This window comes from Urocampus carinirostris, chromosome 6 (genome assembly GCF_059441175.1).
Source record: "Urocampus carinirostris isolate Australia breed hairy pipefish chromosome 6, RoL_Ucar_1.0, whole genome shotgun sequence".
Lineage (NCBI taxonomy): Eukaryota > Metazoa > Chordata > Actinopteri > Syngnathiformes > Syngnathidae > Urocampus > Urocampus carinirostris.
This window is the reverse complement of record NC_142354.1, coordinates 14,365,937-14,384,344: the sequence shown is the minus strand read 5'-3', so window position 1 is coordinate 14,384,344 and position 18,408 is coordinate 14,365,937. Positions and strand designations below refer to the sequence as shown.

The 18,408-nt window shown below is 38.7% G+C and overlaps 1 protein-coding gene across 2 annotated transcripts; it reads left to right on the top strand.

Moving 5' to 3' along the window:
- Positions 1-1,171: 1,171 nt before the first annotated feature.
- On the top strand, positions 1,172-18,386 carry dcaf12 (DDB1 and CUL4 associated factor 12). 2 transcript variants are annotated; one of them, XM_088337991.1, is made up of 10 exons: positions 1,172-1,591; positions 4,004-4,291; positions 5,052-5,135; positions 5,196-5,318; positions 5,416-5,476; positions 8,530-8,711; positions 8,801-8,866; positions 10,167-10,329; positions 11,124-11,302; positions 15,668-18,386. In XM_088337991.1, the coding sequence occupies exons 1-10, from the start codon at positions 1,529-1,531 to the stop codon at positions 15,824-15,826; spliced, it is 1,368 nt and encodes a 455-aa protein (XP_088194117.1). In that variant the 5' UTR covers positions 1,172-1,528; the 3' UTR covers positions 15,827-18,386. The 2 variants fall into 2 exon arrangements, with proteins under 2 accessions (XP_088194117.1, XP_088194116.1); XM_088337990.1 differs by having other exon boundaries at positions 5,052-5,318.
- Positions 18,387-18,408: the final 22 nt, after the last annotated feature.

Here is an 18,408-nt window from a genome sequence, read left to right as displayed (position 1 = left end):
TAACGTGTTGATATAGAGTTTTTAAATTGTGCTATGGAAAATACACACTGTAATAAGAGTAGAGTAATATGAAAATGGGCGTGGGGTTTAATGTAGGCTTTTACTCCCCCGGGTGGAGTTAAAGAGCCTCATGGCATGAGGAAGAAATGATCTCCTCAGTCTGTCCGTGGAACAAGACTGTGACGGCAGTCTGTCGCTGAAGCTGCCCTTTTATATAGAACCACCAAATGTAATGTTTAGTTTAAAGGTTTCTTTTGGATTTAATTTATATGTATCTGGATCATATATTCCGAGTACAATATATTTCCAAAATAGTTTGAACCCATTGTCAATCTTATTAGCTATAAAATAACAGATTTTGGGCGTCTATCAACATGAAGCAGTGCCAAAATAAACGTGGTACAGTTTCAGGGTCAGCAGATCAAAGTGTGCATTTAACATCAATATCTATACTAAACGTTTTCACAATATGCACTCAAGAGTGATAATTCCTGTGAATGATTTTATACAAACTGTCTCGCACTTTGTGTCTTAATGGGACTATGTATAATATTTAATTATACGTCACTGTATAATTTTGTGCAAGCAAACTTGAGTGATTTACAAATTATGGAGACTCAAATTGACTAAACCGCACAATTTTTCTTGTTTTCTTTGCCCAACCTTTTTAATGAAATAAGAGAGACAAACCAGGAAGAAACAACAACAAAAAAAAAACAAAGGAAAGAGGAAAAGAGGGAGGGAAAAGACAAACAGGAAAAATAATGACAGCAAGCAAACAGACAAGGGAAAGAGGGGGGGGGGTGAAAGAGGAAGAATGAATAAAGAAAATATGAGGGCGAAAGCAAAATAAATGAAGGTAAAACTTAAGAAAAAAAAATAAAGGGGGGACGGGACGGGATTTTTGATGGCCGAAAAAGATGTCAGCCCCCTCACGTTATGTAAAATGAAAACAGATTTCTAGAATAACTAGCATAAACAATTGCACTTTTACGTGATAGTTCATATATTTTTGCCTACTATCCAAATCAATATTGGATAATCAAAAATTCAACCATTAGGAGGCGTTAAATAATACACACTGTCCCTTTAATAAATAGCAATGGGAGGCTTTTGAAGTCTACGCGAACGAGCACGTTATACGCGCGCGTTCACGTGTGACCTTGTTTTTGTTGACGTTTCACGAGTGCGGCTGCGCGCTTTAGCAAATGAACTGCTGAAGCTTCAAGCTCCCCAAGAGATAACCAAACCCCTTAGCTTGCACCTCTAAAACAAACAAAAAGAAACAGAATCAAGCGACACAAAACTTAACATTTATCTAGCGTCAATTTTCCCGAAGATAATTGAAATCCGAGCAAGCCTAGACGGCGACGAGGGTAACGTATCACCGCATGTAATCGTCCTTGCGTGTCAGCGGACTCCGCCAGCAAAAGGCCACACAACAAAATTGCTCCGCGACGTTTTATGAACCAACGTCCGAAATTGGGTTTATCTTCCTCGTGGGTGAGGAAACTGTGTGTGTCAGATTATGGCGAGAAAATCAGTTAGCAGGAAAAGAAAAGCAGGGGAGCCCAAGGACCTACAACAACAGGTAGGCGGAAGCCCGCTCGCATCTCTTTTTGGCTAAGCTAGCCAAACTCATGTTAGCATGTTAGTTTAGCTCGGCGTTAGAAAGGATCGAGTTGTTTCATGTGTGCAAAGTCTTCGCAACGTTGGAGCAATCGGTGTCGTTAAACTACTCGGAAATTAATTTCAATTTGAAAAGTGTTAACAATGCGTATATGCGGCGAACGTTAGCTTAGTGCTAAAGGTAGCAGGTCATGTTGGATCCAGGTTACAGGATCTAGGATAAACATGTACTGTAAGACTTGAAAGTAAATAAACAAGATAAAAAATAATTTCGGTTGGTCTGATCCTTTAACCACTAGGGTCGTAGGGATGCAATTTCCTGTGTGTCTTGGGCAAGCACAGCCTGGTGGCGCCCATCCCTCTCCAGGCCAACATATGTTTCCACCCGGTCTCGAACCAATTTTAGGATAGGCAATATTTACGAAGTAGTGCTCATAAACTCCCTAAGTTGTACGTGCATCACCATATAGTGCAATATTATCAGAAACGTTCAAAAATAAGAACAATACAAGACATTTTTTCCTGTTTAGAACGCTGATGGCCATTTAAAAACAACATGATTTACTACAAAAAGAAAGTGACCTAATAAAACAGCTGACATAAACCAAAACACCCATAAGAGATAATATAAAACAAGGTTGTTAAAAAAAATGCACATTTATAATTTTTTCTTAATGTGGTCAGATGGATTAATAAAAGAATGAATCAATATTTTACATTTTGTTTCTAAATTAACTCTTAGAAAACAGCCCTTAATTTTTTATTGTATTTTTCAGTTTTGTTTTAATGTACTGTATTTTCCGATCTATAAGTCATAGGTTATATATATATATATATATATATATGTATATATATATATACACACATACGATTTGGCCTGGGGTTTGACTAACATATGTTTTTGCCTTCTTTAAAGTGCACCTGAAACTACGCACCTCACTTTTAGAATAGAATAGATTATACCTTTATTGTCATTGTTACAAAATGGGTTAACATATTGTGACAACGAAATTGGGCATGACACTCCAGTATCACACATTCACAGTGAGGTAAAAAAGCCAAGAAGATAAAGGAACAGAGAAGATAAGGTTATCAACAAGGAGGATAAGGTTATAGTTATAATTTAAACAATATTTACACAAGAAATGTCGGCATGTAGGATGTTACTTACAGTTTGGTATCGTAATACAGTTTGGTATCGTAAAGGTTTGTGCAATTATGCATTTGGTGCAAAAATAGTCATCATAGTGCAAAAAAATAGTCAACATTGTGCAAGGTGAGCAGTAAACATAGTGCAGTCAACATGTGAAAGAAACCTAGGCATGAGTACCATTTTACGTTCGTATGAGGTAGTGTTTTTGCAAGAGTTTTTCAGTTTTTTGTGCGGTGTCTGTTTAGGGTGGTAATGGCTCTGGGGAAGAAACTGTCTCTGAGTCTGTTTGGTTTTGTTTTGTGTGACCTGTAGCACTTGGCGGAAGGCAGCTGGTCGAAGAGGTGGTGGCCGGGGTGAGAAAAGTCCTTGGTGATGTTTTCTGCTCTGCTGAGGTAGCGAGAGCAGGCAATGTTCACTGTGGCTTTGTAAAAGGACACTTGCAGCAGCTGTTTAAGATGATTTTTCCTGAGCACACTCAGGAAATGCAGTCGCTGCTGGGCCTTCCCTACCACCGCTCTGGTGTTTGCAGACCAGAAGAGGTCGTCGGAGATGTGCACACCCAGAAATTTGAAGGAGTGGACTCTCTACACAGTCTCCTTTTATCATGAGTGGTTCTGGATTCCTGCCATTCCTTCTGAAGTCCAGTGTCAGTTCTTTTGTTTTTGTGGTGTTCAGTATGAGGTGGTTTTTCGAACACCACGTTGACAGTGACTCTACCTCATCCCTGTACGCCGCCTCGTCCCCTTCAGAGATGAGGCCGATCAAGGTGGTATCGTCGGCAAACATAATGATTGTGTTTGTGGGGTGGGTCGGTGAGCAGTCGGAGGTGTAGAGGGTAAAAAGCAGGGGGCTCAGTGCACAACCTTGGGGGGGAGCCAGTGTTCAGTGTTAGGGTGGGTTAGAGGTGGTTACCGAGTTTCACGGACTGTGGGCGGTTTGAGAGGAAGTCCATTATCCAGTGGCAGATGGAGGGAGAGAGTCCTAGGTGTGTGAGTTTTTAGGGTTAATGACAAAAGACTTCAGTGATTAAAATAATTTTTTTTCTTTGTTTTTTGTTGTTGTCATAATTTGGCCTGGGGTGTGACATATATGTTTTCTCCTTGATTGTACACCTCCAACTACGTACCCCACTTTTAGGGATAATGACCAAACACTTTTGAGTGATTACAATCTATTTTTCCTCCAAATTAACCAATATTGTTTCCTTTTTCTCTCAATTAGCTGAGCTGGTGTCAGGCGCCATACAAGCGGAGCCGCGAGGCTTGTTCCTCCCGTCATGTGCAGTGGTGGCGCAGTCCCAATTCTATGGTCTGCGTTCTTCGAGGCCGAGAATTCAGACCTCAACAGCAGCATGAATTGCAACTTCAGCGGTGCATGCGTGGATTTGCAGCCGGAAGGCTTCCCAGCATCCTCACAGAGAGGGAGTTTTTTCTGGGGCGTCTTAACAAAGTGTTTGCCTCTCAGTGGCTTAACCAGGAGCAAGTTGTGTGTGGGACCAAGTGCAACACGGTGAGATGACTTTCTTTTTTTACATGTAACCTATTTGATGCAGTAGACCCTTCCCCTTATTTTGAATAATCGTACTTGTCTTTGATTAGTACCAGTCATACAACTAAGCGAGAGTAGTGATTAGTGTGCTTTCTTCATAGTTGTTGTTAATTGCCAGCTCTGTTTCCATTGTTATGTTTTCGGCTCTCCCTTTAGCATCATCGCATGCCATGGACCCATAGCAAATGAATACAGAAATACAAAAATATGGTATTATATCCCTGACTCGCACAGTCTTTACGAAGCACATGAGATTCTGAACTGAATAAAGAGAAATAAATGCATTTTAGGAGGGAGTTCTCGCAAAACCATATCGCCATCTTCACAATGCCGTGCCACAAACAAATGGCAGACAAGCATCTAATATGATTTTTACCAATATTATACACTTCGAGACCTCTAATCCACAAACACTGCAAAATTTGAATTTTGTGTGTGTTTGGACAAGCAGAATAATTTGTTGCTGATGCTGTATAGTAGGAAAAATGCAGAAAAAAAAAACGCATAATTTTACATAATAGATTAAAAAAAAAAACATTTTATTGCTGGGATGCCATACCTTCAGTCTACTTAAGAGTACCGAACCCCAAATTGTTTTTGACCCGTATAGCCGTCATTAGTCAAGTGACATTTATATTTCTAACCGTTAATCACAAAATTATTGCACTTACCCATTTGTTGTTCCTTACATTCATGTATGTAAACAATTTTCCTTCTGCAGCTTTTTGTAACCAACGTCATGACCGGGCAAATCACCCGGATCCCCATGCTCAAGGACAGGGAATGTCATGGCGCAGGCTCCGCGGTAGGAGTAGTGCAAAACTACCAGAACTTGGCAAGCTCTCATTCTCGGCTCGACCAGCAGGGTTGCGGAATCCATGCCATTGAGATCAACCCCTCAAGAACCCTCCTTGCCACCGGGGGCGACAACCCCAACAGCATTGCTATATACAAACTGCCCACACTGGACCCTGTTTGTGTTGGTGATGTGAGTTCAATTGACTATATTCAAAACAGTTCAGAGGGGTACATTTTTCCACATGTTTGTGATTTACTGTGTTTTCATGGCCGTCACATGTTCTCAGGATGGACACAATGACTGGATCTTCTCGATAGCGTGGATTAGTGAGAGGATGGCTGTGTCTGGTGAGTTCTTTTTGACACAAAACCGCAACGCAATGTCCTTCAAAAGCAGGGGAAATGGGAACATCCCAAAAGATGCCATCACTAAATGTAACAATTTAATTTATCTAGAAGTAGCTTAAGACACTGCTTTAAAATAGGCCTTCTACATTGTATTCGGATCAAAACTCAATATGTGGGACTGCAAGACACATCCACTTTCTTGATAGAAACACACTCAAAAATTAATCTTGCAATGTATTTATATTAATCAACTGGTGGTACACAAATATTGTGTAAATCCAAATGGTTATTTTAAGTACAGTAAAATAAGGAAGTTGCACAAATTAGTTGAATCAAGTTATTTTAAAGTGCATAAGAATTTACTTATTTTAAAGTGCATAACACATTTAGAATAATCTTGAATTATTGTAAGTCATGATTCCAAATAAATATTATTTAAATAATATTTCTAATATCATATAATTACATGAATATTGTTCCCAGTCATTTATTTGACAAAAACAAGGGAGAAGAATCAACATTTTGTTCACGGTAAATTTATAGCACTGGTCTACGTAAAAAAAAAAAAAAAAAATTCCGGGCAGCCACCTCACAAAATGTAATTGACTGAATCTAATAAAGATTATTTTTAGTGGGTCATACAGGCAACTAATTGTAGTTCAAATATAATCATGCAGCCAAACACATCTCAAATTAATCAGAGGTTCAAAGCATGAACAAAACATATCCCACAATGAAATTTTCAATTTCTCTGAACATCATATATCTAATCTAGATCTAGACTATTATACAATCTATACATCCCAATTTGTGTGCGTGTGTTTGTATGTGGTGTATAGACTACAAAACGGCCAAAACATTTTTTTTGAAAATCTACACAGTAGTGTTTCAGTCCTCTGGGAGTGTTTATTTTATTTTTAATTCAATAATAAGGTTTGAAGCAAGCTGTAGCGGCATGGGTGATGAGTGGTCAGCGCGTCCACTGCACAGTTTTGAGGTCATGGGTTCAAATCTAGCTACCAGCCTTCCTGTGTGGAGTTTGCATGTTCTCCCCACGCTTGCATGGGTTTCCTCCGGGCACTCCGGTTTACTCCCCCACAAGACATGGCAGGTGAATTGGTGACTCTAAATTGTCCTTAGGTATGAGTGAGAGTATGAATGGTTGTCGGTCTCTGTGTCCCCTGCGACTGGCTGGAAACCAGTTAAGGGTGTCCCCTACCCACTGCTCCAGCACCCACACAATCAATGTTCCCTCTAAGCTGCGCGCGTGCGCAATTGCGCACTGCCAGCACATTCTCAGCGCACAAGAAAATCTATCCAGCGCAATGTTCCCTCTAAACTCCGTGTGTGCACAATTGCGCACTACCCAGAGCTTTTCCGCGCACAAGAAAATCTAGCCAGCTCACAAAAATCAGGGCTCGAAATTGCTAATTAAGAAGCGAATTAAGTCAAAGTTACAGTGCATAAAGGTAAAAATACAAGGGTTCCCCTGACGTTGTATTCTAAATGCGGTATTTTGAAGTCAAGGTCGAAGAAGAACGAAGTTGAGTAAAATCAGTAGAGTTTTTCGAGAACCAGCTTTTTCGGCTCGGCTCACTAAAAGGAACCGGCTCTTTTGGGTTGTTTTTGCTTCTTTCATTCCTATATGACCAAATGTTATGTAAAATTATGCACAAAATGACTTAAAGGAAGGGGGAATAGAACAAAAAAGAAAAAACTACCAAAATGAAAAAGTAGTGAAAAGCTGAGGAAAAAGACACAAAAGGAAGAGACAAAAGAAGGAAAAATTCTGAAAAAAAAAGCCAGAAAAAAAGAAAGAAAAAAAGGGAAAAAAAGTAGAGAACAAAAAGAAAAAAAGAAACGGCTAGGAAAAAAATAAACACAATGAGATTTTTATTAAAGGAATTGGGAAAAAAAATAGAAAAAAACTGGGAAAAAGAAGAAAAAGTTTGTGTTGCATTCAAATAATTTATACGAAGTCAATCTTGTTCCCAACATTGTACTTCCACTAAACAATAAGATTAAATACAGTTGTGTATCATGCAACCGACTAAATAAGCCCCCCAAAAAGTTAGTATTATGCGACAAAAGATACCAGGAAAAAAAAGAAATGGAAATCTCGTGAAAAAATTGTTGTAAAAACAAATGACGTTTGTAGGCTGTACAACCTTTGCAATAATACATTAGTCAATTTATTCAAAAGTGAAAAAAAATTGCATTGCCGTAAACTCAGCAAAATGTAACGTGATGTCAAGTTTTGGGCATGTTTGATAATGACTTAGTTGCCACACTTGGGATTGCTGTTGCTCACTGTTGCTTCAAGCGTTGCTCACCGACTCTGTGTGAACGCTCAGACCCGTGGAAAATTAGAGGGAACATTGCCCACAATACTAGTTAGGATAAAATGGATGGTTTGAAGCATGTCTTTCCCTTACAGCCGGCATTTACATTTATTTTTTTTTCTAATTGTAAATGTTATTTCCCCAGTTTGAATGTTTGAAAAAATATGGGAACATTTTATTTTACAATATTTTTTAGAAAAGATTGCATCACCCAACAAGATACTGTGGATGAACTGTCTTAAATCAGTTTTCCATGTTGGTGTATGTCATTATTGTCTAAAACTAAGCACATAAACTCAAAACAAACGATATGTTCCTGGCATTTTTTTAATGACCTGCGTAAACAAATAATTAGTTTATATTTTAGTAGACACTTAAAATAAGTAGAAAACAAAAAATATTTTTGAACTTGCAAGGAGAACAGTAGAGGACTGTACAAAAAACCCTCACACGGTCAAATTCCAAATCCGTCCTTAAAGCCTTCCCTGAGCCCTCTCCTAGGTTACAAATAACAGAACGGCTCTAAATGGGTTGAAATGGAATAACAGTTGATAGTGACAAACAGTGCGTAATAGTCAAAATAACAATCGGGGGGAATTATAGTCATAACTGGCATACCATGCAATTTCTTTTGCATTCGTCCAATATTAAAAACAGAAACAGGCAGAATAAACTTATCAACCCTCCCTGTTGATGATGTCCCCTTTTTAGGCTCGCGAGACGGCTCTATGGGTCTTTGGGAAGTCACAGAGGAAGTCCTGAACCAAGCACAGCATAGTCCAAGCGAGACGACCATGCCAAGCTATGCCCGCATCTCACACCGAGCACTTAAAGACATCCCCCACCCCAACAGCTGCAAAGTCCGGGCCTTGGCCTTCAACAACAACCACAGAGTGAGCATTGTCGCTGTTATAAATTCACTTAGGTTTCAGAGAGTGAATGCAGGGGGTTATAACTCTGGCCACGGATTGTTCTCTTTCAGGAGTTGGGTGCTGTATCTTTAGATGGCTTCTTTCACCTCTGGAAAACTGAGCGTAGCCTGTGCAAGGCAAGTTCACTTCACTTATTTTATACAGTAGACCAGAGGTCTCTAAAGTGGTACCCACGACACCAGGGTGCCTGCCCCCTGAGGACAGCTAAGGTGCCCGCCAACCTGCTCTGAAAACAGGTCACTAGTGCTGGGTCATTGTGTTTTCCCGATTTAATCCGACTTCCAAAAATTAACCTTGTAATAACATAGTAACAACATAAAAATAACATGATGCGTTGTTATTTTGGAAATGCATGTCAAACTGGGTGCCCTTTGCGCTAATAAGTGACAAAAATTAGCTCTGTACTTGAGACCACCGCAATAGACCCTAGGAATATGACATCACAGTGAAGCCTTGTTTAACACGGGGGTTATGCTCCAAAACCAACCCATGATGGGTGTATACTGCGATGTAAAATGTATATATTTGTAAAAAAAAATTTTACAATCTCCGTATTTTTTGCAATATAAGGCACACCTAAAAGCCTTCAATTTCTTCAAAAGCTGACCATGCGCCTTATAATACGGTGCGCCTTATATATGGATCAATATTGAGTCGCAATAGGTCTTGCAACTACGGTAAGCAGCCGCCGACTTGATTTTCCCCCGTAGAAGAAGTATGCGGTGCATTCTGCGAGAGATATATGTATATATATATATATATATATATATATATATATATATACACCGGCATTTCCTTTCCTAACCAATGTGTCAATCATCATTTGAATCAGTCTCTATTGGCTAAAGTTATTCAGGGGTAAAAGAGGCGGGTCCTTTTTAGCATTTACAGGCTTGTATAGGCTAAAGTGGGGTAAAACCAAGCTTGCAAGTGGCCGATAATGATGTGAATCAAAGTTCGATTGGTCTACGGCCTAGAGAAAATTATTTAATTAGTTTATTTGTAAACGGGAATTATGGGGCTAAACAGACAGCTAGCGTCAAGCAACGTCGATGGATGCAGATATGCTTGGGATGGGGAAACAAACCCTCCAAAAGATGAAAAATCTTAATTTAAGTGCGTTTAAGAAATACACGCAAATCATGTGTTATTTTGCTGACATTACCTGGGACAAAGTTGCAGCCTTAAGTTTTCAAATCCCACATCCCACTTTTGAATCAGGTCCTTTGATGACAGCCATCACACTTGTGCGGCCCTGGGTGAAAATGAGTTTGATTTATGTAAAGGAAAAATGAAGTGTTGTTTACCTGTGTCGTGATTTGACTTGATCTCTTACAGTAGAGTAGCGGATGGATGCAGGTGGATCCATCATAAGTTGGTTGATGGTCTTATTTTCGGGCTATGTGCCTCCTGCAGATTTTGTCAACCAAACTGCCACACTGCAAAGAGAACGTATGCCTGGCATACGGGCTGGACTGGTCGGTATACGCCGCTGGATCGCAGGCCCACGTGTCCTTTTTGGACCCCCGTCAGCCGACGCAAACCATCAAATCAGTCAGTTCTCGAGAGAGGGGAAGCGGTGCGTGGATTTTCTTGTTTGATACAGCTTAAGTATCCCACCTGGCTGGATGTCCAAGACACACCACAACCCTAGTAATAAGGGATCCAACCAACCAAAGTATCTCTTAAAAAATATTTAGCCTACTTTCCGGAGTACAAGTCTCTCCGAAGTACAAGTCGCACCAGTCAAAAAATGCGTAATTAAGAAGGAAAAAAACATATACATCGCTTATAGAGTATGAGTTGCATTTATGGGGGAAATTTATTTTATAATATCCAACACCAAAATCATAATGTCATCTTAAAAGGCAATTTAAAATAAAATAAACTAGAAAACACTGTATACCAATATTACGCGTACATGCATCCCTTAGACAGGCTAGCCAGTAACAGCGTAACATATTAAGTTATTTAGATAAATCTAGCATAAAGAGGAGGTTCACTAAACTATCATATTTACTCCAAATCACTAAATCCAATAAAATATTCATCTTCTGTGTCACTTTTACCGGTAAACAACTCCCTCGCTCGGGAGGTAGACAAAAAGCTGTCTCCCCATTCTGCTTCTACGTCGCAGTCAAGTTTGAAATTCTCAACACAGACCTAGAGCGCCCTCCCTGCAGTTGAGTGTGAAAATAACGTGAAGTGGTATACAGTACCCGTAATCAAAATTTAAAACTCAATGGTATTAGAATGTGTTATGAATTTAATCTATAGGTCTCACTGAAATATAAGCCGCAACACCGGCCAAATTGTAACCTATTGTTTAGAAAATACAGTATTCAACATTAATATTGAGCGTTGTCTGCACAGGGATCCGTTCGGTGAGTTTTTACGAGCACATAGTCACAGTGGGCACCGGTCAGGGTTCGCTCCTTTTCTACGACATCCGCGCTCAGAGATTCCTCAAGAAACCTTCGGTGCCGACCGGAGGATACCGCAAGTGCTCCACAGATGGCATTCTCAAGCTCACGACGGGGAAAGGATGGCTGGTATGTGACCATTTGCACACTCAAAACATGTTCACTAAAAATGACGAGGGGTGCGTGACGAGGTTTTTTTTTTCCCTACTGATTAAAATATTGCTTGTGGAGACTTGAAAACCGATAACTTTCTTATTAAAATTACATGCTGTATTTAGGAAAAACTAAAAGTGAATTCAGATTTTTTTTTTACTTTTGTTTTAAATTACAATAACATGAGCTTCAATAAGCATGTCTCCAGAAATGGAGAGACTCCAGCTTGACTTTATCAACCAATTAATCAAGACTGTGTCAGTAATGACCATAATCCATAATGACAAGATATTGTCGCAGCACTCCTATTTAGATATTGCAATAGTGCATAGGTTTATGTGAAAACATGTTACTTCAATTCATTATACAAGTGTTCCAATACTGAAAGTAACACATCCCTTGGCTAAGAAAAATATATTACTTATTCCTATCAAGAATAAGATGACTCTTATCAAGAATAAGATGTATTACTTATTCTTATCAAGTAGCATTATCTTAGCTGTAGACATTTTCAGCTATAATAATTATATATACCGGACCGATATCCCCCTAGTGGGAGGTGGCTAGAGTCAGGAACAAGTTCATATTTCTGACTCTTTCTGGGAGATTAATACAGACGAGGTGATTCCCAGCCCCCTCGCTCAACCCAACTGATGTGTTGGGAGTCATTAGGTGACCAAACCCCCCAATTCCAACCCCTAATGACGAGCGCCAAGCAGGGAGGCAATGAGTACCAATGTTGTAAGTCTTGGGTATGACTCTGCCGAGGCTTGAACCAGCAACCTCCCAGTCTCGGGGCGGGCGCCCTACCCCCAAGGTCACCGAGCTGGTTTAATGATTAATAATAATTAAAAATCATAATTATTAACATCGAGCAAATGTAACATTTGGCCAATGACTGCTGTAGAGGTTTTTCCATAGTGGCGCATGCGAAGATAATTTATGTCTGTGATTATATGAATGAATGAATGAAACTTTATTTCGAACATGAGAAAAAAATAAATGAAACAAAACATCAAAAAACAAGGTGAACGTAAAATGTCCGAAAAGGAATACGAAGAAGCATATACTTATGTGATCCTATCCCACTTCCCTAATAATTGTGTGTTACTGCTAAACATCCTGTGTATTTACATATGACAAACACCTCAAGAATATACATATTTACATAAGTTTTGTGGATGCACAGTCACTCCATCATCATTATCATCACCATGTTCACCGTCATTATTATTTCTCCATCCACTCTCAGCATACTGTAGAATAAGAGTATATTATAATAACCATAATTCACATTGCTGCTCATGGTGACAACTAACTGCTATGGATGACAAAACATCTATGTGCACAGTATGATTTGTGTACATTTAGTATAGAAGTTTAAATGCCATTTACACACTACACTAAGACACACATGTAGACAGTAAGACAGTGCAAACAAGTGCATAGTAGTACCTTGTAAACAAAATTTCTGAGTTTTGCAAAAAGTTCTCAATCGTAGAGCGAATCTTCATGATTGTGCGATGAGCATTTAAAAACATCCATCCATTATGTGTACCGCTTATCCTCAGTAGGGTCGCGGGGGTGCTGGAGCCCATCCCAGCCATCCCTGAACCAGTTGCCAACCAGTCGCAGGGCACACAGAGACAGACAAGTCACTCGCTCATTCACACCTAGGGACAATTTGGACTCGCCAATTAACCTGAAATGCATGTTTTTGGAATGTGGGAGGAAACCCACGCAAGCACCGGAAGAACGTGTAAACTCCACACAGGAGGTTCGATCTCATGACCTCAGAACTGTGCCGCACACGCGCTAACCACTGCTCCGCCGTGCTGCCCATTTAAGAACATAACAACAAAAATATGTGTATTGGGTTATTTATTAAAAGACAAACCTTAGACTATGCCATTGGTCATTACAACCTAATGAAATTTGCTTGTAATGTGTAAAACCACCCAAAATAATTTTGTTTGAACACCCCTTGCCCCCTATTAGGTAATTTTATTAATCTTCACAATCCAATGTGTCCTACTTAAAACTTTTATTATATAAAGCACGTCGTTTAATTTTGATGACAACAAAAAACAATTTAAAGTTTTTAGTTAAAAATGTAGTCTTTTTGTTTTATAGCGCTCAAACTGAAATCAATGCAACCCTTAAATCTTCTGTTTTTCAAAACAATCTTTGTAACGGATTGATCCATTTTTGTTCCGTTTTGGGTTGTTTTTACGAGTGCAATAACTCAATTTCATGTAACCATAGCCGTTTCTGTTTTTCAAATTGGTTCATGCAACAGATTGTTCAATTTTTCTCCGGTTTGGGTTATTTTTATGAGAGCAAAACTCAAGTTACTGTAACCTTAACCCCTTCTGTTTTTCAAAGCGATCCGTGTAGCCGATGGGTCAATTTTTGTCCCATTTTGGGTTACATGTTAAAGTGAATACACTTAAGTTCATGTAACCTTAACCTCCTTTGGGTCAATGTCAATGTCATGTTTATTTGTGACGCCCTTAATTACAAGGAGTCTCAAAGGGCTGCACAGACCAAAGATTATTGCAAACCCCAGACTATTATTAGACCATCCTCTGATGTAAAACCTGCATGAGGGCAAGGAAAAACTCCAAAACCTCAACATGAGAAAAATTAAGAAACCTTGAGAAGGGACCGGACGTGAGGTAGTTCCCCTCTCAGGATAACCAGGCTGAATTGGATGTTGCAACAAAATATAATACACAGATATTATCAACATAAAGCTGTTCCAGTTTTTTTTTTTTTTTTTCCCCCTCAAAAGTATCCTTGTGTAGCGAGCGGATCGGTCCGTTTTCATCATGTTTTTGGTTGGGTTTAAGAGTGCACCAACTGGGGTTAATGTAAACTTAACCTCTTCTGTTTTTCGAATTTATCCATGTAGCGCACTAATCATTTTGGTCCTGTTTATTTATGAGTGCACAAATTCAAGTTCATGTCACCTTAAAACCGTGTAGCGAATTGGACCATTTTTAAAGTCAAAGTCAGCTTTATCGTCAGTTGTGCAGAAAAAACAATTGAAAAATTGAAAATGTGTTTCTCTCAGCCCTCAGTGTCTAGAAAATTAAAAAAAACACTATGCTCAGACACACTACACTAAGAAACACATATAGACAGTATGACAGATAGACAGTACAAACATAAAGTGTGTAGTGGTACCTGGTAAACAAAAAGTTCTGAGTTGTGCAAAAAGTTCTCAATTGTAAAGCATATCTACGGCACGCAGGCTTCGCAGTCTCATTCCTGATGGCAGCAGGCTGAAGAAGCAATTTTCATCTCGTTTGGGGTTATTTTAAGAGGGTAAAACTTAAATTCATGCAACCTTAAGCCAGTGTATGAAACTCATGACAAAAAGTTACCGGACACCAGCCATAAAGTTGCCTGCCCCATTTTTCACAACTTGAAACGCAATAAGACGACTAATCGTAAAAAAAATTGTTGCAAAGTATGAAGGATTGATAATCAGAATATATAACAGAACCACACTTTAAAATTAAGTTTATTATAAATCTATAACATTCATTGCACGTAAATGAGATGGCTGTTATCCATCTGCCATCAGTATGTACCTGTATTTACTCATGCAATGTTTGCGTTGCGTTGTCTGCTACAAGCCACGTGAACTCCTCTTTCTACGATGCTTTACGTTTTGTAGCGTCATCAGTTTTGTTAGCTTCTTTTGAATCTTTCTTCTGGGGCTGAGTTTTTGGCTTGATTCCTAACCACTTATCCATTTTTCTTGTGTTCTCTGTGCGTCTACTTTGGAAAATGATATGCAAATGCACGACCTTATAACGCTCGGGAAAGTTCAGAAACACAAAGTTATTTGATGCAGGCTTCTCATTGGCTGCAGAGTATGCAAATTGCCAAAGAACCTCAAATTCCAAAATTTCCAAACCGAACGGAGATTTCAAATTTAGAATAAAGCAAACGTTTGATTTGAAAAATAAATACCTGAAACAAAATAAAAACTAAAGATTTTTTTTTTCCTTAAAAAAGTTGTCAGCCACCCGGGCGGAGACGTTTTGTAAGTCGTACGCTCGACGTAAAAGATGCACGCCCCGGGCTTCCGGGCAGACGTTATTTCAGACACTACTTAAGCTCTTCTGTTTTTCAACTGCGTGCATTTAGCAGATTGGTCTGCTTTTGTCCCATTTGGGGTTATTTTTAAGAGTAAAAAAATTGTAACTTTGAGCTATTCTGTTTTCTAAATTGATCTATGTAGCGTATAAGTGCATTTTCATGCCGTTTGGGGCCTTAAGAGTGCACAGACTCAAGTCAATGTAACCACAAACTTTTCTGTTTTTCCAGAATCACGATGAAACATGGCGGAGTTATTTCTCAGACCTTCATTCTTTCCCTAACGCCGTGTACACGCACTGCTACGACGACTCTGGCACAAAACTCTTTGTAGCCGGCGGACCTTTATGCTCCGGCCTCCACGGCAACTACGCCGGATTGTGGAGCTAGCCACAAGCCACCCCCCAACCCCCCCTTTCTTTCTTTTTTTTAAATAATGACACTCTTCGTTCCTCTCTTTCTGGACATCATTGGACTCAGGAGCATGACCTTGCCGCCACTATATCACAGATTTGATAGTTGTCCTACATCTTTCCAATGGTATTTTCATCATTCCACCAAAGCTTTTTTTAATACAGCCAATGGAAGGTTTTTAAAATATTCAACCTCCTCTTGTTTTTTTAAAACTTCTTTCACTATTCTTCCCTAGATGTTATTGTACAACACTTTATTGCGAAGTTGCCAATGGCAAAATGACCTCGGGAAGAGGAGTGAATATGATTTTTGAAGGAACTAATCTGCGAAAGTGTGACATTTTATGGCTGGAGCACTGTCAATCGGTCCCAAAACAATCACAATTCAGATGTTTCTCCAGGATTTTGATTGGTATGGTATGCACCTGCTAATATAATTGATTTTGAGTGTATTTATTTCCCCTTTTTTGAATGGTGTGACATCATTTTGGTGCGTACACCTCTCAACCCCCCGATTCCCTTTTTTGGCTTAACTTGCTGTTTGATCGGACGACAATGCTTTCTGCAGTTTTGCACATATATTTTCTTGTGTTATGAACTTACATCAAGATAATTATCAGGTAATTTATACCAGGGCTGGATTGGCAAAAAATATACAATAATTCTGTTTTTGCTTTAACCGACCGTTCCACTCACATGCTTCCTTTGCAATCAAGGGTTAACGAAACAAAATATAACCTCTGTGGTTAGCTTATCAAGTATCAAAGGTTTTAGAAACAAAATTGACTGAATTTTGCCTTGGCTACCATGTAGCTTTGCTACTATAATTTGGTTCAATATGCTATCTTTAAATTGAGGCGCTGTCAAAATAAAATGGAGATCCAGTCCAGCCCTGATTTCCAGAGTTTTTTTTTTTGTTTGTTTGTTTGGTTTTTTTTTTTTTTTCCTCCTCCCCTTTGGTCTCATTTAAAACCTTTTATGAATTGGTTGACTTGCCTGTAATGCTGAGATGAACTGGTAGCTCTGAACACCTTTCTTCCAGTTAGAATAATTTAAGACTCGATTTTTGGCAACAACATGCATGTCGTGGTTATAAATGTAATTTTTAGTATCAATTAGAGCTCTTTTTCATGACTCATTTGGTAGTGGCACGGTAGTTCATTTATTTTGTCCTCACTAGGTCAGGTCTTTCTGTGAAAGACTGCAAAAGGGAATGAGTTGTCTTTTTTCTACATGGAACATTTCATGGTGACTGGAAAAAAGAGGGGCCCACAATTTGAAGATAACCTACTTATTTTGTATTTTTTTATGTAAGCGTTTGCGTGGAAATGACACTTGTATGAATTTTGGTGTGAAAAATGACACTCGTGTGCAGGACTTACTCCGAAAATTGGAATATTGTGATGAAGTTCTTTATTTTGTGTAATGCATTTTTTTTAAAAAAAACATACCTTCTGGTTTCATTACAAATCAATGTATACTTTTAATGATATTCGAATATTCTGAGACGGATTATTTGAGTATTTGTCATAATTAGTATTATTAAAACAATAGCTTGCAATATTTCAGTTGATTTGTGATAAATCCAGAACTCGAGACTTTTTGTTTTTTTGTATTATTGCAGAAAATAAAGAACTTTTTCCAAATATTTGAATTTTCTGAGAAAATCCTGTAGAATTCAGAGGAAAAGTGCGTGACTATTGAGATGTTTACTGAAAGGGACAGTGTGTATTATTCAACTACTAAATGTCGCTGTTTTGCAACCAAAAACGAATGCTAAAACACATGGGAGAATACAAACTACGGAGGCTCAAAGTGACCAAATCACTCAATTTTTCTTGCCCAGTCATTCGCAAGGTTTATTTTTTTGGGTACCCCGATAGCGATACGATGGGCAAGAATTATGTCTGCTCCCTCTAGGTGAGGCTCATGTAAAATAAATGCAAATTTCTTGAGGAGAACTCAAAAAAATAAATACTTATCTGATTGTATCATTAGGTTTTTTGGTTTTGTTTTGTTTTTGAACACAACAAATAAAAGACAACAAAGGTGAAAACATTGCAGTGTTGGGGAATATCTACCATGATCAAGTCCTTTTCAAAGTCCAGTCTTCATTGTTCAGAGGTGATGTTTTTCTACATCCCATTAATTTTTCCCTTTTGTCTTCCTATTGGGTCTTCTGTATTCTTATTCGAAATGTCTTCCCCTCCATTGCAAATAATTCTTCCACAGTGCACGCCTACTACTCCAAAGTGGGGAGCTCTTGTTTACACCATAACCGTAGTAATACTTTTTTGCTTGCTTAACAGATACTCATCCTTTTTGTGTAACATTTCTAATTTTAGATTCCCCAAATAGAGCACCTTGAAGGCTTTGGGTATCCCATATACTGCAATTTTATTTAAAGCATGTCATAATTTCCCCTAGAAGTCTTGTATTCTTTGTCAAAGCCAAAATGTATACACGTTGTTGACGTCTTCCTCCCCACATGCTCTTGATATTTCATATATTCAAGCGTATCTAAATCTTTTTTTTTTTTAAGAATTTTTCCTTACGACT